Source organism: Camarhynchus parvulus, chromosome Z (genome assembly GCF_901933205.1).
Source record: "Camarhynchus parvulus chromosome Z, STF_HiC, whole genome shotgun sequence".
Taxonomy (NCBI): domain Eukaryota; kingdom Metazoa; phylum Chordata; class Aves; order Passeriformes; family Thraupidae; genus Camarhynchus; species Camarhynchus parvulus.
In genome coordinates, this window is record NC_044601.1 from 541,420 (window position 1) to 564,198 (window position 22,779).

The 22,779-nt window shown below is 38.8% G+C and overlaps 1 protein-coding gene across 2 annotated transcripts in view; it reads left to right on the forward strand.

Annotated features, from left to right (window-relative positions):
• EPB41L4A (erythrocyte membrane protein band 4.1 like 4A) overlaps positions 1 to 22,779 on the forward strand; it is a 117,535-nt gene that overhangs the window by 52,108 nt on the left and 42,648 nt on the right. For both annotated transcript variants that reach the window (XM_030968200.1, XM_030968201.1), the window contains exons 3-9: positions 1,210 to 1,261; positions 1,717 to 1,795; positions 5,503 to 5,600; positions 8,089 to 8,209; positions 12,356 to 12,443; positions 14,531 to 14,619; positions 14,991 to 15,054. In XM_030968200.1, coding sequence (XP_030824060.1) covers positions 1,210 to 1,261; positions 1,717 to 1,795; positions 5,503 to 5,600; positions 8,089 to 8,209; positions 12,356 to 12,443; positions 14,531 to 14,619; positions 14,991 to 15,054 — 591 coding nt within the window. The remainder of the gene's footprint in view (positions 1 to 1,209; positions 1,262 to 1,716; positions 1,796 to 5,502; positions 5,601 to 8,088; positions 8,210 to 12,355; positions 12,444 to 14,530; positions 14,620 to 14,990; positions 15,055 to 22,779) is intronic.

Here is a 22,779-nt window from a genome sequence, read left to right on the forward strand (position 1 = left end):
TCCAGGTTTGTAAAAGTACAAAGGACAAGAGAGTCCATTTATTCTTTATGCTGTGCTTTAAAACATTTTTTAAAAATGTAATTTCTACCTAAATTTAAAAGGGAGCTATTTTCTTTAATAACATTGTACCTTTTTAATCAGTCTTAGCAAATTAAAAATTATTAAAGTAATACTATATGCATTTGTAAAGAACAATTAGTAAACTAGTCCCTTCAGTAACTGGATAGCTGCATTGGTTAGGACTATTACAAAGTGATTATATGTTTTTTCCCGCTTCTTCTGTAAAAGTTAAATACTTTTAGATTCGCAGTGCTGGTTCCTGGGTGAGGGGGTGCTGTGTCCTCCAGCCCTCTGCAGCAGGGGTGAGCTGTGTGCAGGGCCATGCAGGGGCACAGGTGGCAGAGCCCTGGGGGTGTCCCAGGGGCTGCCAGGAGCTGGGAAGGGCAGAGGCAGCAGTCGGAGCTGCCTTGGCGTTCTCCACACCGGGGTTTGTTGTCAGCAAGTGCGCAGGGTTATTGAGACACTGGTTTTTTGTTGCATTTCTCTTGGCACTTCAGCCTAGCAGCTTGCGGTGTAACTATAGCTGACACTGTTTATCCATCTGTACAAGCATTTAACAAGTATCTAGCACGCATTACTGTGTAGGTGCGCCCAGGTGTGCTCACAGTGTTGGGGTTCTTGGATCTCTAAATGGTCTCGTCTTTACTGTCTGACTTTGGCTTGAAAAATGCCTTTGCATTATCCATGAAATTCCATTCATCTTTGGCTTGCACATAAAATGTTAGAAATCTCCTGCTCCTCCCCCCACCTCTTGCATTCTTCAGGAAAATTTTGGCATCCTTTGAAATAATAAATAGCTGCGTGGTGATTTTAAGCATGGGTTTGTGCCATGGCCACAGAGCTAAGTACTCACTGGAGAAATGAAAAGGCAGATGAGGTTGTTGTCTCCACCATACTGAAGCATTTAATCTCACCTGTGCTGATCTCAAGACCTGTGGCACTCACAGAAAAACATATTTTCTCATGGCAGCTGATACTTATTTTTACTAGCACAAGCAGCTGCACTCTCTCTTCCAGGGATGAGAGTGCAGTTCCTCCTGTCAGCTCAGTATGAAGGAAGAAGAAAAGGTTAAGTGATATGAATAACCAATTGTTCTGTGTTAATTTTCAAAGTTAAGTAACTAATTTCCATAATTATCTGTCTCACAGTACTGGCTGGATCCTGCAAAGACCCTCGCTGAACATAAAGAATTGATAAACAGTATGTATTTCATTTGAACTTTAAGGAAAAAGATGAAGTAACAATGTTCCATCTACACAGCCGACATAATATTCTAGTCACAACAGATTTATAGTTCTTAACAAGTTTGTTATTGCAGTTCTTTGCTGTATCAAAATTTCACACATGGATTGCACATGGTATCATTTAATAGTGTCATTATTGTCCAAAGACTGCTGTGTGCTTAAATTTTGTTTTAGGCTAATAAGTGGTGTTATTCCTAATTAGTATAATTTTATAGTGGCTATGATGCCTCTATCATGCTTAGCATACCATAACCATTTGCTGTGTGAATGTAACATCTTTTTCTGAAAATTTCAAGTTTCATAAAATGTTAAGATAGGCTTCTTAGTAGCTGTTTTGTAATCAACTAGTAACAATTAAAACCAATTAACAATTCATGAGAACTAACTTTTACACCAAATTTTTTCCTGCAGCTGGACCACCATACACTCTATATTTTGGCATTAAATTTTATGCAGAAGATCCATGTAAACTTAAGGAAGAAATAACAAGGTACAGTATCTATTAAGAGTGTAGTTTGTTGGTCTCAGCCTAGCAATACGTTTCAGCCAGGTGCATATTTTTGTGGTGTGCCTGGGTTGGTTTTTTTCCTTGAACATCTGAATGTTTTTGCTTGAACATTGGTGTGTAGAAAGAAAATTGTGATTAACTTCACAGTGGTTGATAGTGAGGACTGTTAGGAAGCCCAAGAAGAAAATATGTTCTCTGGTGCATCAACAATCAAAGGGCCTTGATGTGTGTTTTTGAGAGTGGATTTTGGGTTTTTTTTCCATATTTTCAGTAATGCAGTGTTACAGCTGCATTTATACTATGCAATAACCCAGTTTAGAGTTTACTTGGATATCAGATATAAATACAGGGATTTTTTTTTCTGTATTGGCCATAGCCTAAATTCCAGAACTGTTTTTCAAGGGGATTTCTTTTGGACTTACTAAAACTATGTGAAGGAAATTGAAGAGTTGCATGCCTGTGATTCTTTTACCTCAGCTTGTCCTCTGCAAGGTATGAGGATGCATGCAGTAACACATGCACATATTTGCACACAGACACACACACGAGGTTATCTGAACTCTCTCACAGTTTTGGCGTTATCTGTCTGTTTTATTTATTAAACGTCTCGGACAATTAACTTTAGGTTCAAAAGGAAATTTGAGAATTTGGGTAGGTAGGCGGACAAAATTACTGTGCTGGCTTGCATTAACAAATGCCAAAATACTTCTTTTGATGTCCTAAGAATGTGGCACATGAGGATTCATTAGAATGCATGTAAGGTTTTTAATTTTCCTGAATCAAAGGTTGCTGCACAGGCAGAATATTTTTCTTGCTCCAGAGTGAGAAAATTCTTTTGTTTCCAACTGGCACAACAGGAATGGAAGTCTCCAACGTAACAAGACTCAGGCTGGCCTGGTAAAAATAAAAAATGCTGTGCCTTGGCAGGTAAAAGAACATAAGCTGGCAGCAATGGGATGCCCCTGTACTATGGGAATTTGGTGCCATTTTCTTGTACTTTCCCAGAAGAGCTTTAAATCCTCCTCACAGGGAAAGATGGGTGTCCCTGGGACAGGAAACTTTGGCCACAGAACCTGTTGTGATTGCCTCCCAGGAGGCAGGGTGGAGCCAGGGGGCTAATTTTTCACAAGTTCTTCCTTTGCCCTGAGATAAGGCCAGCCAGTGATCTGCGCTGCTGATTGTGTGCAAATCCAGTCAAGAAAGGTTCCAGTGCCATTAGGAAACCTCTGGTCATGACTCCACAGTGTTTGGTCATGCAGAACTGGCACCTTGGGTGGTACAGAAGGCCAGCCTAGGAAAGTGATATAATGGTATTGTCAGTCTGCTATGAAACACATTGAATAGCCAACTGCCTTCAGCATCTGTTGAAGCAGAGCACTTATTCCCATAGGCTCTTAAAACTTGGAAGGAAGGCTTTTTTTTTTTTATTCAGGAAAATAACAGTAGTAATACCAATAATAATAATAATAATAATAATAATAATAATACCACTACCATCTCCGCAGAATAATTTGCCTTATAATAATAATAATAATAATAATAATACCACCATCTCCTTAGAATAATCTGGGTTGGAAGGCACTCTTAAAGGTCCTTCTACTTAGGAGGCATTAAAGATCCTCTTTTCCTTTATAATAATAATATTCTGCCTAACTCTGTAATTCCAGTGATGTGTTAACTGCTTTGTGCTAATCAATGTGTTTCTTTGGAGCACGTATTTATTACTTTAATGGACATGAGAGCTAGCTCTGTTGTTATTAGATTCTGATGATCTGTGCCATTACATGATTACTCTTTGCAAATAATGAAAACCTGTCAAATTTGTAATTGCTTTGCAGCAGAATCTGTCTGGCTTGTCAGCAAAAGCTAACACTGCAGTGTTTGCTGGATATGTTTGTTAGAGAAAACTTGCAATTTGGCACTCTAATATATGCATGACAAACACAGGCACAAAAGATGAGACTGCTTTAGTTATAGGTACGGACAAAAGGCAAGGGGCTCAGTGGCTTCAGTGGGAATTGAGATTGTTCACCTTACAGGAGCCATTTAAGCAATTATCAGTGCAGGATGCAGGTGTATTTTGAGGGTTCCTATGCTACTTTATTTTGAGACCTCAGAAATATAGTTACCTGCTGCAAGGAAAATACATTTTTAGCATCCTCTCCTTCCAAACTCTGCTTTGTAGAGGTGGAGAAATGCTAACAGAAGTATGGGTGTGCAACAGAAATGCATTTCATGTCGGAAAGATGATGTTGTGTACTCCACAGAGGGTGTAAAATCATCTTGGTCATTATCATAATTCATACAGGGAAGATTTGTCTAGGTAGGATTGCAAGCATAAACTAGAAGCAGGACTGAGGTGGTGCTTAGAGTGAGGAAACACTGAGTGTCTGTGCTTTGTGTTGCCCAGAGACATTCCCAGGAAATTCCTATGCTAATGCCATTCCTCTAAAGTAGAGAACATTAACCATTTTTTAGAGGATGGACATTCCTACCATAACATCTGTCACAGCGCAAACTCTGGGGGAAATCATTAATCAGAAAGACATGCGTATCTTTATTCAGAGGCTCATCTGATAAAGTCTAGAACATTTGGTTGGACCTTAAGTTTTCTGAGTCAGCTATCATGTAACCTGCAGTTTGTAAACTTCTCTGAAATCAGCGTAGGTGCACTTTGAACTTACAGAGCATTCCAAGGTGCTTTCATAAGTTACTTGTACTAACACAGGATAAATTATTTGCAGAGTAGCTGAATGGCTCTATGTAGATAAAATTGAACTAGTGAATAATAGAAAAGCTATGTGCTTGTATGGAAGACCTTTTTTTTTTCCTGTAAAAAATTACCTTCATTGTATTTTTTCATTTTATGGGAAATCAGTGCAAGAAATTAACTTAGGCTGATGTGAAACACTGCATAAATTTGTTGTAATAAAACCAGACAAAATCCAAATCGCGTTTAAAAGATTTCGTATAAATCATTATGGAATGTTGCAAAACTGCAGATCCTTTATATAATGGCTTGTTATCTTGTCTGTTCCATCTGCTTTGGGCATATTGATTCATTCTAAGTGGCCTCAGCTTTATCAAGTGTAGAAGCAGGTTATGGCTTTGAAAATCACTTTTTCACCCCTGCTGTCACTATTCCAAGCAGGAGAGTATCCTGTGCTATGACAGATTCACTTAGTTGCTGATGGCACACCCATCAATCTTTTTCATGGGCTCCATCAAACTTCCCTGCTGCATTGTACTCAATACTCTGGTATGTGGAGAGGAAATATTTGAGTAAGCAAGCATGCATTACCCAGTCATCCTTTACACTGATCCTGTGATGAGGTTAAATTTTTGCCCTTTGATAGGTTTCTTGTTCAATTTTTCTGATTCCTATTCCTCTTCCCTACTTCCTGACTGCTCCGTGAAAGTTCAAAAGAGGGAAATGACATTTTAGGGAGATAAGTAATTGCATCTGCACAATATAAGCAGATTGGAAAATAGGGAGTGCTCCCTTTCCTGGGTTCTTCCACTGGATGAATATTTGTTACTTCAGGATCAATAGGGGAAGTAACTTAGAGGGGAATACAGGCATTTACTGTCACATAGTTATGGTACATGGTATGTGCACAGTTAAAGGGATAATTTTGAAATATCAAGTGGACTTAAAATAACAACTTTGTTTTATCTCTGTGTTTTAGGTATCAGTTTTTCTTGCAGGTAAAGCAAGATGTTCTACAGGGCCGTTTGCCTTGTCCAATCAACACTGCAGCACAGCTGGGAGCATACATAATTCAGTGTAAGTTCTCCTGGCCCTCTGAGGGCTTGTTTCTTTCGATCCTGCATTGTGATTATTTTAAGTGATGACTGAAGACAGCATTAACACTTTATGCATTTGCTTACAAACAGAAGTAGCATGACTGATTTCACTTCAAGTGCTGTAAATAAATGACCATTCTGAATAGATAATGCAGGAGTAATATGGAAATTAGTGTAAAGAAGAAACTTTAAAATCAGTCTGAAGACTCTGCTAAACATTATTTGCTTTGCTGGAGAATATTTTATCAAGTACTCAAGACTTTATAACTTTGAATTGCATGTAGAGTATGACAAAACCTTCATCAGGACTTTTACAGATTTCAAAGGCTATTGGTAGCCTCAAATCTGGGAAATAAAGTATTATCTCAAAAATTACATTTTATCAATGTGAATGCAAGTTTACTTAATGGGAGGATATGCTTTTACCTGAAGTGAAGAATTTTCATTTTGTTTAGTATTTATCCACATTCATCCATCAGTAGAGATATTTTCAGGAGTGGAAGTTATGTGCTGCATGCTTAATAGAACTAGCAATAAATTAGAAAGGAGCTGTCTGTCTCCTGGAGCTGTTATTCTTTTTCCATTACAGCTCAAGATCTGTATTCAAACAGAATTGCAACCAAAAATTGTGTGAAGTGCCATGCTGGGACCTCTATCTGTAATTTCTTCTCTGTTAAATTTAGATTTGTCTAAAGTGATATGTATCAAGGAAAGATTTTTTGTCTTATTGGTGTTACAAGTATGACTCAACAACACTTAATATAGCATAAAAAACAGTCCTCCTTTTATATCCATTTAAGAATGACATGGCAGAATAACTTGTGTATGAAATGAGAATGGGCCTAATACAGGATTTTGTGGTGGATTATATGTCTATCTAAAAAGCTAAAATTTCAGGCAGTATTATTTGTGTATAATTATTTTTTACTTTATTTTGCCATCTAAGAAATATGACATGTCATCCTCTGAAAAATTGTTTGCAATGCACATTTCACTTTACTGGCAGACACGCCTTCTCTGAAAAATACTTCAAGTGTGAAGCAGGAAAATATGCAATGATGCATCTTCATTTTATTATGAGAAATGAGTAAAATGAGCAAATTCATGGCCTTCAGTTATTTTGTAAGGTGGTGAGACCTGCTGTTTTCGTATAGTGTCCTGTTCCTGTAATTCTAATCTCAAATATTTTGTTGGAAAACAATGAGAAAGTTTATGGGAGAGAGAAGAGTTAAAGCGTGGCCAAGGTTACATACAGCGAGTTAAAGTTAGTCCAGGCTCTAGGAGGTATGCATTCCTACAGGCTCTATAAAAAAACTTTATCCTTGTATTTAGGGCTTGCAGTTGTTCCAAATATGTAAAGACACCTGAGAAATGTCTGTCTCAGACACTGAACACATAATTTTAATGGGCGTTTTCCAGTGAGACTTCTCAACATCCCTACTGAGCAGCTCACCGTCTTTTTCTAGCAATTTCATTTCAACATTTAGGAAAGAAACATCAGTAGTTAGATGAGTTTTTTCCTTCTTGGCTCTTGAAGCCTCCTTTTGGCTATGTTTTTGGCTCAGTGGGCATTGGATAGAAAGCTCCTGTGAAATCTTTCTCAGAGAAACCCAGTCTACAGATATTACCCAGGGTTATAAAAAATTGAAATACTAACTTTTGCAGAGTTCCTCAGATGCAATTAGAGTTAAGATCAGTAGATGTGAGTTCTGGCCAAGATGATATTTGTTTTATAATTATGTTGTGACATATGAACAGACGTGACTAATGGGTACAAATTCAGGGTTGCGTCAAACGAAATTACATTGGCTATATGTCATGTTCTTTTCTTTAAGAAAAGTCTTTTGAAAGCTCTTTTTATTTTAAAAGTGAATTTAATATCCAGGAAATACACTGATATTTTATTGAAAAAGGAAAGCTTGTGATTCTTCACAAGAAACACCATTAGAAAGCCTTCCCTCCAGGACTCACAGGATATTTACCTCCATTTGTATTCCCAGTTTATGTTAAAGTCCCAGCAATAATATGGAGGTTTTCTGCCAGTAATATTGCAGTATATCATGAAAGCATAATATTACAAACCTAGACTTTTCTTTTACACTTGTTTTGCATGTGCTGCCAAATAATCAATGTCATTGAATTCAAACTTTGCTGGCTTGGTTAAAATTTTGTCTGGCCTGTAGAAGCAGTAAGTTTCCTTTTGTCAAGGCTCTTTCTAGCTCTTTCTAGTTCTAACCTTCTATAGAGGTTTTAAAATGTGTTAAGACAATTTTATCTTGCTTTTATGTGTGCTGATGTGAATAGTTCTGTATTCTCTTCCTTCATTCCTTTTTTTTCTTATCTGACTGCTGCTTAAATTTGCCATCAGTTGGAGAGGGGTAGCTGGATACCAGTAGCTGGATTGTGTAACACATTTTTTGTCTGAGAAGAAGCACAGGCGACCTTTGTTTTCTCCTTGTGTTCTGCAGCTGAGCTGGGGGACTATGACCCATACAAGCACACTGCAGGTTATGTCTCTGAGTACCGCTTCGTTCCTGACCAGAAGGAAGAGCTGGAGGATGCCATAGAGAGGATACACAAGACTCTGATGTAAGAATTCAGTTCTTTTGGGAACCTGGCAGGTAATACCAGACTCAGGGATGCTAGGCAGGTGGGGAGGAACAGCCTGTGGGGCAAAGTGGAGGTTTCTAGGCTTGAGGAAAGGACACAGGGAATCCAGTTATACCTCTCAGAAGCAGAAGAGATTTTACATATTGAAGCTGTTCTTTTAGGAAGTGAGTAGGACAATAGCTGGAAATGTGAGGTGTGTCAGACCTAGGTATGGGTGTTTCAGAGCTAGTGGTTTTAATAAAACATATGCCAGAAATTCACATGTAGAGCCAAAACAAACATTTACTTGCTTATCTCCAAGTTCATGTTCCTGGTAAGTGTAAGGAAGCTTGTTCTAACAAATCCAAGTTAGGTGCAATTGTGATATAACCATTTATGAAGATGAGAGCAGTAAGAACCCTTTCATGAGGGTGTTCATCATAGCCTTTGTCAAAGTAATGCAAAGAGAATCGGTTACCCATCTTGTAGGAGATCTAAATTTCTTGATTCTTTTCCTATAATGAAGCCACAGTCTGGATAAAGGTTAAGTAATTTTTGCCTGTAGCATTGTGTGTTAATGTTACATGTGTCTTGTTTAATGAGAATAGGTATTAACTCAGGGTCACAGCTGTTCTCTGAAAAGTTTTCCAGTAATTGGAGTCTGTGCCATTTGCCACGTTGACCTGAGCTTTCTCTTCCAGGGAAGAGAGTCTGTTGTTACTAATTATTTCTGTGTGGTTGCATGGCAGCCTTATGCTAATTGATACTTTTCAGAGAACTTACTACATGTATTTCCATAACGTAAAAAAGTTGGTTTTTTTCCATTCCAGACAGAGGAAACTGAGTCACAGCTCGTTAGTTTGGTTCAACATCACAGAAGTGGTTTGTAAGAAAAGAGACTTGAGATGAATTGCTGTGAACTAAGCAGCCTCCGTTTCTCTCTCTCAAGTTTCTGTAGTCATTAGATTCAGCAGCCAGTGGTTGTGAAGGGCAGTGATCACTGTCAAGCACTAAGTGATCCGGAGCCCTGGTACTGTTCTGCTGCTTGGCTGCAGTTGGGTGTCAGGGATTTAGCAGCATCAGAACAGAGAGGAAAGCCAAGGTGTACTCATTGCTACTTCAGCCCAACTGTTACCATCAGCACTGCCAGCTTTGACTTCTGCTCAGGTGACCACAGTCTCTTCTGCTAAGAAGTGTGGAGCTGTAATGGGTGTGGGCATCCCAAATTGTCTCATTGACCTGAGACATTTTGGGGACAGGTGTGTGATATGGTTTGGAAGAAATGTTTTATTCTTTCTGGATCCCAGAATGGAAACACGGGAGTCTTTTGTGTTTGTTGGTTTGGTTTTTTGTTTGTTTTGTTTTGTTGGTTTTTTTTTTTTTTTTTCAAAACAACTGTGGCCCTGCATATACCCCCTTCTCCTGGTTATGTCAAGAAAAACTGGTTTTGGTTGCATGTTTCCTCTCAGTTTTTTTGTTTTTTTGTTTTGTTTTGTTTTGTTTTGTTTTGTTTTTTTTTACACAGCACAATAGCTATTTGGAGATTCAGTAAGGATGCAAATTTTTAAGGAAGTTTCTAAAGCAAGGAAGGTGAGGGAAGAAAGTGGAGGGGGTTTCTGACTCTGCAGCCTGCCTACCGTGACTGTAGTCCCATCTATAAACCAACATGACAGCTCCAAGGTCAGAGAGCAGTGTGAGGCGACCTGATGTTGTCAGGCACGTCTGGAGGATCAAGCAGTGACTTTGGGGCTCACTTGTGAGGGCGAGGACGCTTGGTGCTAGAGGACAGGCAGAATCCCTCAGTGCAGCCAGGAGAGCCGGTGCTGTGCTGCTGACAGTGCCCATTTCAGGCTCTGGGAGATCTGTCTCTGACTGGTGCTTGGCAAGTCAGCTGCTGCTGTGTTTGAATCAACACTTCATGCTGCCAGTGGGGCACAAGCAAAGCAAAAATGCCCTCGATGTTTAGCTTTAAAAGCAGCTTTCAGTGTTGCTTAGGGCCTCAAATGGCACTCAGGTGCCCTTTGTCCATCCCAAAGGAGTGTGTGCGTGCGTCAGCTGCACGGCTGTCACTTTGCCAGCTCTGTCATTCCCCCTGGCAAAGACTGCTTTAGTTTTGGGATGTGTAATGCTGAGGAGAGTTTGTGTTTTCACACGTGATAAAAATGAAACACTCTTTGTAGTAATGGGAGTTCTTTCAGTCCCTGACAGTTCTTCATCCCTTCATGTTCTGGCTTCTCCATCTGCTTTTGGGAGGACTTCTACCTCTGGTTACCATCTGCTTCCTTCAGAAACTCCAGCTCACATGTTTGCTTCCTTTGATATTTTTGCAAATTCAGTTTCTAAAACATGATATATCACTCTGAAACTATTTATAAAAACACACTCAAAAAATTTATTTGACATTTGAGCTTTTTGGTCCTTTCAGAGGCAGGTGAGAATAGAGGAATAAGTGCATCAGCATTTTTCTAAGCCTGGTCAGTAAGGAAAGACTAACAGCAGGGTTTAAATTGGAATTGTATTCTAGCATTAATTCAGTAATAGAATAATCCATTTTGCTCAGGACTGGTATTTAGCCCGTTTGCAAATTCAGTGAGACAGTGCAGCCCCTGTGAACATTTTGCTTACATTTCTGAGATATACTTGTGAGACTTTAAATTTAAAAATCAAGCTGCAGAGTAAATTTTTACAGCAAAAGTGTGTAAAAGACGTGACAGATGTGACATAACTGATGTGCTGAATATCCAGTGTTCTGCGTGTTCTGAATGCAGATAATGAATGACACATCTACTGGGATTTGAAGAAAGGGATTTCTCGTACCAGCTTCAGATCTGCTGCTTTTCCAGGAGTCCTTGGAGAGAAGGGCACCTGGAAAAGGGGCAGTGCTGCTACATGGATAAGATGAGCTGAAGCAGTCCATCTCCCAGATACAAAGTCATTTTAAATGCCTTTGAATACCTTTGAATATCTATTGCATTAATGCCAGCGCTGCTGCTTCATGTTTTTGACCTTGGAAGTCCTTTTTTCTTCGTCTGCCATAACATAAAGTTGGGAAAACCTGGATGGTAGCTTCTAGGCTAGAGAAAATGGTGACACAAGAAGCAGGAATGTGCCTATTGCAGGACTTTTCCAGATCTTTGGTCAAAATGTTGAATGTAGAATGCTCTACTTCGCACCTTGAATTTGAAAGGTAGCACATCCAGTGAAGTATTTCCCCAAGAAAACCAACAGGATGGAGCAGGATACGCATCATTTTGAGCTGATATTTTTACAAGATGTGCTGTACTTTCCCAATAACAGTCCAGTTGCTTTCAGCAAAGTATTAAAAAGAAGTGAAAATGAAAACATGACTTCAGCTATTTCAGGCTTACAAAAGAGAATCTTGTTCTTGTATCAGTGACAGATATTAAGCAAAGAGCAAATTAAATTCTGAGGATAAGGCTTTGAATTCATTTAGTTGTTTTGTTCTTTTTTGAAAATAAGTTAATTTTCAGTAACGTCAAATATGTTCCTACCAGCCAGGATTTTTCCCTTACCAGTTTTCCCAATTGTTTCCTGCCAGTGGTACTTTTTAACTGATGGATTGATATCTGTAGCTAGGAAGGCAGGCAGGATCTTTGAAATGGCTAATCTCATGAGGCAGACTCCAAATCTTGTTTTCAACATAGCTGACCTGTGTCCTACCAGCTGGTGTGACTTACTGTAGGTTTTATGGAGAATGTAATAATTTCTCTGAAGTTATCCACCTTGCTTTAAGGAGCTTCAACACTTCCATGGGGAAATAGTACCCCAACCAGTCATTCTATTATTACTTTATTAATAATAATGTAATTATTGGAGAAAAAAAGTTATTTTGCATATTGAAGCCTGAAAATGAAATGTGTGAAGTGTGTTTGTGGCAGCAATGAAAAGGCAAAAGGCAGCGCGTTAAGCAAACATTATATATGTGACAGCATGTGTGTCTGTGCTAGGAGATCACTAGACATCTAGTCTTATCTGGAATCAGTAGTTCAGAGTTGAAAAGACCATGAGAGTCTAAAAAACTGCTAAGAAGGGCTGCATATGTGTCCAGAAAACTATATTTATTAATATGATCTATTTTGATGTTGACTGGAAGGACAAGATTCTTAAAAATAATTGTGTTTACAGGGGTCAAGTTCCTGCTGAGGCAGAAGTGAACTACTTAGGTGTGGCCAAATCTCTGGAAATGTATGGAGTGGATCTCCATCCTGTTTATGTAAGTATTAACTGTGAAAAATAGTTACTGCCCTAATGTGTGAAACAGTACTTATATAGTTTTATTGCCACAGGATAACTGAAAAGGGAACACTACTCAAGAAATGCAAAGGAACACATATTTACAGACAGAGAGGACTCAGTTATTCATATATACAAAAGCCTAATGATTTTCAGATCAAATGCTGTGATTGTGTTATGCCTATAAAAACCAACCAGTTATACTCTGGCTAAAAACAATTCAGATAGAAAAGAAGTAATTTGTGCAAGTGTCAGGAGACATGAATGAGGGTTGTCACCTATTTCTTTGACAGAAGAATTTGCACATTATTTTAGTTTAAAAAAGAGCAAGTGTGTCCTGAAACCTTTTCAATATCATTGCAAAAATTAGGGTGGAGAAGCAGTAGCATTTCTGGCTTTTTATAATATTTATTGTCAAGGTTTTGCTAAAGATCCAGACTATGTTTCCATTTTTTCCCGGGTTGTATCATGCAGCATTGCAAGTTGACTGTATTGCCTCAGAAAACCCCTCCATTCCTTTTGTCTGTCAGCATGTATGTTGGGATTGGATCCAAGTCATCACCTGGAGGCTATGTGCTCCTGGTGGAAACATCATTCTATCTTGTTTGAATTATTCTGCTTGTGTCAGGCATTTTTTTGAATAAAAGAAAATCAGGAGTTCAAATGGGGAGTTGTAGTATAGATAGTTCACTGAGTTAGATATCAATACTTTGTAAAATTACTTGAAAGAAAATGAAGAAATCAAGATAGTACCTGAAGATTAAATATGTATTTCCTCTGAAAAATGTGTAGCCTGTAATATAAAGTACCTTTTAATGCAACCTATGGCTTAATTATATTCATATCCCAGGCTTTGTTCCCCTCCCACCAATGGAAAAATGGGGAGTTACTGGAACAAGATCCAACATGATCCAACAAAATCATGTTGAATTAGTACAGCCTGGAATTTTTTTTGCCTCATAACTTGCCTTTGTTGTGCAACGAAATCCCTGTCTGGGTAACCTGTGAACATCATTGTTCCTACTTAAATTTCATCAGCAGCAGAAGCCCTTGTTTGAGATAGAGGCTGCACACACGATGAGATGCAGTTATTTTCCTCCCTTGGCCACATTAAAACCAAAGCTGCCTTTAGCAGTTAATTCACTGAGGAGCACAGACAGAGCTTGCCAGGTGTGCTTGACCTTTGCCAGCCCTGTAATCACACAGGACACTTTTTCAGTGTCCCAAGTCAGTGCCTCTCACAGCTGATAATTCTGCTGCTCATGCTCCGCTGGTTTAGACTTGCAGGGCTCTTCCTCATTGCCTCAAGTAGGCAGGTGAATGAGCTTTTCCAGCTGACTTTCTTTTAACCTCATGCACTAGGGTTTGCACTCTTTCAGCTGTAACCTGCTTCAGGTTTTGGTTATTGACTGTGAACTGGGGAGGTGGGGAACTTCTGCCACGCAGCAGCAGGGCTTTCACCCTGTTCTCTCCCAGTGCAGTTTGAGATTTGTATTGTGACTTCAGGAATGGTTTCCTTCAGAGGAGTTGGTGTATGTGGCTGTTCCCTGCATACCATTGCCCTTTCTGAACAACAACAAAGAAGCTTGACTCTCCCAAAGGAGCTACTTCACTTGGAGGCAGCAGCAGCTGAGCAACTGTTTTAGGAGGGAGAAGGCAGCTGTGTGGCTGTATTATAGGTCAGAAAATCACTATTTTCTTTCAGCTGAACGTTGGGATATCTATTACGATCATGCCTGAGTAAGGAATTCAGTTTCTGAGTTTTGGCCATTTGCCAAATAGCAAAAATTAATTCAGTAAGAAAACAGAAAAAAAAAAGGTATTTTTGTTTTTCGCCATGGCGTGAAATTCCCTTTTTTCCCCTCACTGCCATTCTTTCTTGCCTCTTTTCCCCCAGAACTACAAATTTTCATATGGAATCTTTCATAACTAGATCAAGTACTATTTTCCCATTTGTACAGAGTGAAACAGTATATTCAAGTCACCAGGATGAATTTCTCACTGGGTCTCAATGATACTGTGATTCTACTTGTAACTGTATGAATGACATAGATTTTTATTTTCTAGGGTGAAAACAAATCTGAATACTTTTTAGGATTAACACCTATAGGAGTTGTGGTCTACAAGAATAAAAAACAAGTAGGAAAGTATTTCTGGTATGTACTATTCAAATGTGCAGTCTGCACTAAAACAATAACTATTGTATGGATGTCTACAATTTCTGGTATCTATTTAAAAGTTTAATCATAGCAATATCAAAAAATTATACATAAAATTATTAATATTTCTTTGGATGATGCAGATTTTTAATTCTTTGATAGTCCAGGTGATAGATCACCTTTACCATACTTATGCTGAAATGTTTACATATCACTAGTTGTCTGCTGACATCTAGGGCATACCTGAAAAATAAATCTACCTGTGAATTTTTTTGTCTTTGTATGCAAATGTATACAACTTTATATCTTACTACACATGAAATTAAAAGGTCATGAAGTTGGTCTGTCTTTTTTTCTCAATATTACAGGCCTAGAATTACAAAAGTTCACTTCAAGGAAACACAGTTTGAACTTCGAGTCCTGGGAAAAGATGTAAGTTTTCATTTAGGCCTGAAAAGATCAAAAAAATGATTGTAGGTCTAATGAAGGTGGAGATTTAGTGTGTCTGTCGAACTCTAATTGGTTTTATTGAAATTTACTGTATGAAATCAAATGTAGGTGAAGGGAACCTCACAAAGCTGTCAGGCACAAAACAGGCAGCCGTGTTGTATAGCTTGAAACCCATTTGTCAGAGTTTAGCATCACTTTGCACTTAGGCCATCTGAGACAAAGCAATCTTGGTTCCAGTGGGGCAAGGACAGCAGGTTGATAGGAAGAGAAGAGGTTTTAAGATGCAGTAAGTAAAAAAAAAAAAAAAAAAAATTATCTCCTACAAAGCATGTGGAACAGGGAGAGGAGGAGACTGTTGAGAATGTAGGAAAAAATAATGACATGCAATAAAAAACATAGTTGCAGTCAGTTTGTGATTTTTGCCGTCTGGTTTAGTTAAAAGTTTAGTTAGCTGAAATAGTTTTTGAAAATACTTTGTACGTCTTTTTGGAACATGAAAGTTTATAGTTTCATAAGGACTAATAGTTAATAGTTTTAAATTATATTAACCTGCTGGCAAAAATCCCCTTTACTGTTTATCTATGTGTTTTTGTTCATCCTTGTAATGGTTGTCAGTCTCATCCATGGTTTTTCCATGAGGACATTTGTCTTGCTCCTGTTGTGGACAGCATTTCTGGTGTCTCTGCAGATGACTTGGCAAATCTTTCTTTTGGTACTCCCAAGTGGCTTGTTTATATTTGGTGTGGTAATCTATGGGAGTTTTATTTCTGAGGGTGTGTTTGTTGAAATAGGAAAGTTATTTAAAGGCTGGGGAAAGGTTGGGAAAACTTTTCACCATGTTTCTTGTAAAGGGTGAGTGATAGTTCATGTACAAACAAGTCTGAGTTTGACTTGGAGTGAATTGCATGGAAGTGAATGAAGCTCTAGCTTCTCTTTGATGCCACATTTCCACAGTTTTCTTTTAACCATATGGAATTGCAAAGGCTTAGCATGCTGAGTAGAAAACCTGGAAGGTTTTGCAAAAGTTGAGGCTGTGAATATTGATGGCTGGTGAACTCTTACCATTGTGATCATAAGGCAAACATTTTGACAGAACTTGGTAGTTTCAAGCCTTGACAGGTATTTCTAGGAATTATTGGGTAGAACAGTAAGTACAGGGGTGTGTACCTTCACTAAATTTGCCTTTGCAACTAATACTAATCTGAAGTATTTCTACAGCACTTCATATCCTAACAAGATCAGGAAGGGCCAAAATTGCGTAGAGAAATCTTCTTTTTCCTTTTTTTACCAGTCTGGGGATACTTTGAACAAAATTATATATTGGAATAAGCAGACAGTAACCTCAGTCTCTGGATTAAAGCTGTCATAACAATTTATGCTGTTCTACACAGAGGAGGAAAAGATCATCAGTGTGTTCATGTATGTTCCAATACTCCTAAAAAATCTGATTCACAAATTTATTTTGTTCTTCTTGTGTTTTTTTTTTAATAAATGCTATCACTTTGTCCTCCCATGTGACACATGAGTGTGTTACAGGGGAGTAAATATGCCATTTTCACTCCATCCTGTCTCCTGTAATATAATTTTACAGCCCAGGGAATTAATACTTTCCTTGTATCAGATGTGGTATACTAAGTCTGGAATGTCTGTTCCAGTTAGTTGTAGAGAGCTCCAGAAGAGATTCAGGAGGAGTAAAAATAATGGGGGTTTTCCAATGTCTTTAAATTGAACTTTATGGCATGAAGTGAAGGAACTAATACCATGTAACAGAGCAGATTATTTCTGGGTGAACTGAGTGTTTTTCTTTTCAGTATGTTGTAAAAACTCTCTACAGGGTGGGTTTTGATCCATGTTTCCAGACACATCAGCTCCCCTTATTCCCACTGACTGTCACCTTTCACTGCTCATGAAGAGGAAGCTGTTGGTGCCTTTAGTACCAGCAAAGCTCTTCCCCTGGATGGAGTTACTTGTGGTAACTTCTTTGTTGTTGCTGGCTGAGATTGGTGTGACATTTTTTCAACCATGCCAGAAGAATCTGTGTATTTCCCACTAGGTGGGTGGAAATGGACATCTGATCTTGACAGATGACAGTCTAAATGTACAAGTCCATGCCTTCAGACTACCTAAACCCTGCTGTTGTCTGTGTCAGCCAAACCTATGGCTGCTCATTTTCTTGTTTACATTGCTTCACTTTTCATAAACTTGATGCTTACTGAGCAGGAGATGCTGTTGCTTAGTGTCTTACAATAAAGTAAGCTGCTTTGGCTTTTCTGTTTTGTAGTGTAACCTCTTCTACTTCTTCATATCTTTTCCATGAGAATAATTCCTGTATATTTAGCTGCCTCATATTTTTTTCCTGCACACCTGTTGCTATTGTGTACAAGCATGACCATCAGTATTTTGGTTCTACCTTTCACTACTTTGCTTGTATTATGTTTTCTCCCTTAGGTCATTGCTGTTGCCCCTTCATAAACACAATATTACCTTTAATATTTGGCCATCCATGGACATGTGAGACTGAAGCTCTTTTTCAGTGGTGGTAATAATTGAATCAGTGTTTAATTGTCCCCCTGCATGAATCCATGCTGTGAATTCTGAGCTATAAAGGTGTTAGGTCCTCCCTGGCACCTCTAAGCATCAGCATGAAATGAGGAACACTTCCCCTGCAAGGGCTTCACATATTCACATTCCCTGCACGTGACATAAAATGGCCAAGAATTTTTGAAGATTAAAGAAGTTTATTTCTTAGAAAACTGAGAAATTCATCTAATGCCTGTGCACAGTTCCTGGGAGCATGTCTGTGAAGCAACCTTGCTGGAAACAATCCAGTGACACAGGTGGCTGCCAAAGCCCTCCCCTCTCCACCAGCAAAACAGAGCTTGGCCACAATAGATGCTCTGTGTGGAAGTGAGCAGTGTAAGGGGTGCCCAGCATACCTCCTGTGATTCCCCATGTGAGGAGCACGGCCTGCTTCCTAGATTTCTCTCTCAACTAGGGATGTGAAAGAAAACAGAGAAAAACATGCTCTGATAGACTGTGTAGGCCGGCAATGTAAATGTGATAATAGGCAGGAGTGAGAGATGAGGAGCTGTTTTGCCTGTAGGTACCAAGTACTTTTGTGCTGTTCCCTGCACCCCGGTGCTGTTTGGTGTTACTGGGCCTTTTACTTTAGTTGCTCTGTGTCTGAACATGCACGTGAATGATTTCACTCCTTAGCAGGGTTTATGCAAAACCTCTGTTCTTACTTTTCCTGTTTCAAAAAACAGAAAGAATTCAATGTGCAAAACACTTGCTTTCATCGTTTTTCCTGTAAGAGAAAGGCCTTTTTGCATTCTGAAATTTTTATTTCAAGGGATCTTGAAATTTGGGTATTTTCCACTCAGAGCAATCTCCCAATCTGTGCAGTTAAAAATTATTTCCACATTTTTGTGTGTTCCTCTGCAGTCTTCCATATTCAGATGAACTCACAAGGTGAAATTGGTAATGACCCTTCAGAAACAAACACTGATGCAAGTCCAAAGTACATAATCCTCCCTATTTTGTGTGGCTGAAACTTATATAAATACAATAATGTTTTTGTTATTTTAAATAGTCCAGAAAACACTGTAAATATGCTTTGTCTTTTTAATCTGCTTTTCATAAGTGTCATTAGTCTGAAAAATAATTAGGTTAATTAGGTGGTTCAGCTGTACCCCTTCTTTTCCTATCAAATGCTGTATTCTGTCTTGAGTTACAAATTCCAGCCAGGAACTTCTAATTTGATTTATTGTTCCTGCAGCTTCTGGGGAAATTTGAGCATGATTTGAAGATATGTTACTCTCAGTCTTAAGTGAAATTTATTGTATGTGTAGTTTCCAGACAAAAATAGCAGTTTGATCTTTCTTATGGTTTAAAAATTGCAAATGACTTTTGCATCATTTGCATTTGCACCCACTTAACTCAGATGATAATAAAGGGTGGAGATGAACAAGCCCAGTGATATTAATATGTCATATTAAACAGTTTTGGCTTGTTTTGGCTGCTTGGGGGTTTTCCTGTATTTTCTTAATTGCTTTCTGAGCCATCATAGAAGAACTGTAGGATCGGTTCAAGGCCTGCATAAAATTAAATTCACTGACACTAAGGTGATACTGTCAGCTTTCTTTTTTTCTAACTGTTCCTTAGTGTTTTTGAATTGCTGTAACTGCTGTAAAACTGAGAAATGTTTGTTTCAATGTTGACATGCAACTGGCACAGATTTATCAATTTTAATTGCCAACTTGGTATAATTTTCCTAAAGAATGACCTTGTGTAACCAGTAATAGTACATTGTTTGTTACATAAGCCGTGATTTGTCTGCATATGTCTGTATATAAAGACAGAATACTTCCTATTGGAATTTAGAGCTGATGGTACCCAGGTATGTGCCTAAGAATAATTATTCTGGCAAAGAATAATATTCTGAATCAGTAGCTTCAGTGTTAATAATTCTGTTACATGTGCAGGTGCAGTGTGTGTATGCAGTGTGCCCTGTCACGGGGCAGGATCCCTCCTTGTGCAGCATTAGCACTCACTGTGCCTGGGAGGAGTGCTGTGCATGCTGGCATGGCTCCTAATGTGGTTGTGGGGTTTTCTTCATTTCCTGAGCCTGCATTGCTGGGAGCCCATAAATGTCCTGTAAGTTAAGGTAGCTAAAGCCTGCTCTGCATCAGTGGTTCTTGAATCATTTTTGCTCTGTGGGCAGGTTCAGGTCTCCCTGCAGTGGGTGTAAATCTACTGACAATGGCCTCTTATCCTGGGAGTAACCCATGAGCTCCAAGAACAAGGGATATTCTGTCCCTCAGAGAGAAGAGCTGTCATTTTAAGTGTGTGTCTTCTCTTCCAGGTGGAGCTGATCTTGCCCTGCCTAGGAGCTGAGCTAGCTGGGCACAAAGCATCTCTGAGCCTGAAAGATGTGTAACCAGGCTGGCGAGGCTAAGCAAGCAGGAAGCTGTTTGCCAAGCACTCCTGAACTTGTGTACTAGTTCCAGAGGTGTTCTGTGCTTAGACAGAGCAATGACCCCCTGCCTTGTCTCCTCTGAAGGGTTTTGCAGCACGCTTTTAATCTGTCACCTGATAGGTGTGGGTATTAGGGTGCAGCACTGTTCCAATTCCCAGCTCTCTAGTGGAGGTCTTAGAGGCCCTGCCAGGTCAGTCTTCTGGCTGCTCTGGGAGCCAGCATAAAACAGGGAAGGGCTTCAGTGTCCATCTGTGTATAAGTTTGTAGTGTTGGCAAGCTATCTGCATCCACTGTGCTAGTCTCTCTCTCCTCCCCTGGTTAAAAATGGTGGTGAGGTACTAGCAGTATGAGCTGTAGCATGTTTTGGAGACTGCAGAACAAGTTTTCAAAGCACCTAAAAGGAGAGGGATATGTAATGTTTGTCCTCACATTTTTTGACAAAGGGTGTGTGCCTTGTCAGGGTAAGGAGGAGGCAGTCCCACATCTTGGTTATTGCTGCAAGGGTCCTTTTGCAGCCTCTGGTCCCATCCTCCTGCACCTCCCTTGCTCCTGCAGGTCACAGATGGGATTGAAAATAACCATACAAAAATAAGTGGTTTTCTACTTGTTTGATCAGCAAAATGGGCTTCCTGAAAGAACAGACAAACACCACGATAGCCCAAAGGAGAGAGATCTCCAGAGAGTGCAGAAGCCAGGACTGCTCTGTAAGGAGTTCATGATTTACAGTGCCTCACCTTTTGTACACTGGGCACTCTGAAAGCAGCAGGATGAGTAGCCAGGAGAAGCTTGTGTTGCACCAAAGAGCACTGAATGACTTTGGAAGTGTCATTTCCTATAAATAATTAGTAAAATTACAATAGGTCATTGTTTCTTTTGGTTCACATATACGAGAATAATAAGCAAAACACCCAGCTAACACTAACTACCTGTAGGAAATTGCTACGTTCAAAATGCTAAAAATGTTGTCTTTTATTGGGAACAAAAGGTCATGGTCTTAACAGGAAAGGCCATCCTTGCTTTACCAATATAAATAATTTCATTCCCTTGGGGGAGAAATGTTAATCCAGAAAGGTATTGATGTTGTGAGTACTGCTTTTTATATAGGCATCTATAAATTGTCAGGGTAATCACTACTCTTACAAGCCTTAAATAGTCCTAAAAGGAATATGGAGGAAGTCCTAAACCTGGCTGTGCTGTAAGCAGTGTTGTACTGGACTTGGCTTCAGTAAGTTACAGAACAATTCCCAGATAAGCTGAGAAATGGTGAAAGAATTGTGAATTGTTTCCCCTTTGATGGGGTTGAGTGTTTTAGGCTTTTTTTCCTCTATATAGCACAATTTTTCCTCTCAATAGCACCATTTAATTGTGCTATTGAGTTAATAGCAAGCATCAGTTTTGAGGCCATAGTTTTCAGACATATGATTTTCTTTCAAGTTCAAATAAATAAATAAATAAGCCTGGGTGGGTTATCAGAAGGCTTGTTGGTCTGTCCTATGACTTTTAGGCAATTGTTTCATTTTCCAGATCTGAATTCCAGAAAATTTTGGTAAATTGGATCGATAGGGTTATTATCCTCCTCTCACCTCCCCCCCACCAGCCCTTCTATTTTTTGCCCTCCCTGAGTGCCATTGATTGCTGAATACTAAGTTTAGATGTTTCAGCATCATCAACATTTTTCTCACCAGCTAGGGTGAACTTTCTTCTACCTTAGAAAATAATGCCTTCATGATGGAATCAGTAATTTTTGCTGGTCAGATCTTTCTATGAAATGGCAGTATAACTATATGGTCCCACTTATTGTCACTTACTGATTTTAATGTGTTTTCCTGATGTTTGTTCTGTGTATGGGAGAGTTCTAAAACTGTAACTTAAAGAAGACAAAATGGATGAATAGAACTTTTTTCCCCAACAGGAATAGAACTTTTCCCCCAACTTTTTCCCACTGTCGTTGGATGCCAGCGGCATTCAAATTGGTCTAACAGTAAGATATGGCAGAAACACCTTATTTTAAAAAGTCTCTTTAAAGAAAAAAAAAATCATACCTGTCTTCTCTTTGCCTCTCCCTTCCCACATACCAGAAACTCCTTCCTTTGAGATTATGTAATTAAATACATTTAAGTGCAACAGAGGATTCTTTGCCTAAAAGTAGGATGAACAAAGAAGGAGCAAGATCCTGCATATTAAAAGTGAGTCATTGAGTTATTTCCTAACAGAAGCTAAACTGATTCATCATATTGCATCAAGTTTGCAATACTACAATGCTGTTTGATATTATCCTTTTGAAGATGAGTACAGTTGTGTGGGTTTATATGAAACCATATGAGATGACAGTCTAATATAGAAATTGTAATTTAAATCAAGTAATGAAATCCAAAGTTACTTTTCTGCTATGCGCAAAGTAAGCAAATGCAAAACACCACTTTATATGTTTTCTTTAAAAGTTTTGCAATGTAAAATGCGTTATGAATTTTCAGTGGGTAGACTCTTGTTTCTAGCCATCAGAGGAGAAAGACCAATGTTGTTACTCTAGAAGAGTCCATGATAAATTGATTTTTCTCCTTGACTATTTTCAAGATTTTTCAGGAAGCCTTTACTTTTCATGAATTAAAGTTATTTTGTCTATAAGTTAAACCACTTGTGAATCCTGCAGAGAGATGATGATCCCTATCAAACTTGAGGAACTTTGGGAATATATTTATTGGACCTATATATTTCTATTTTATGCATAT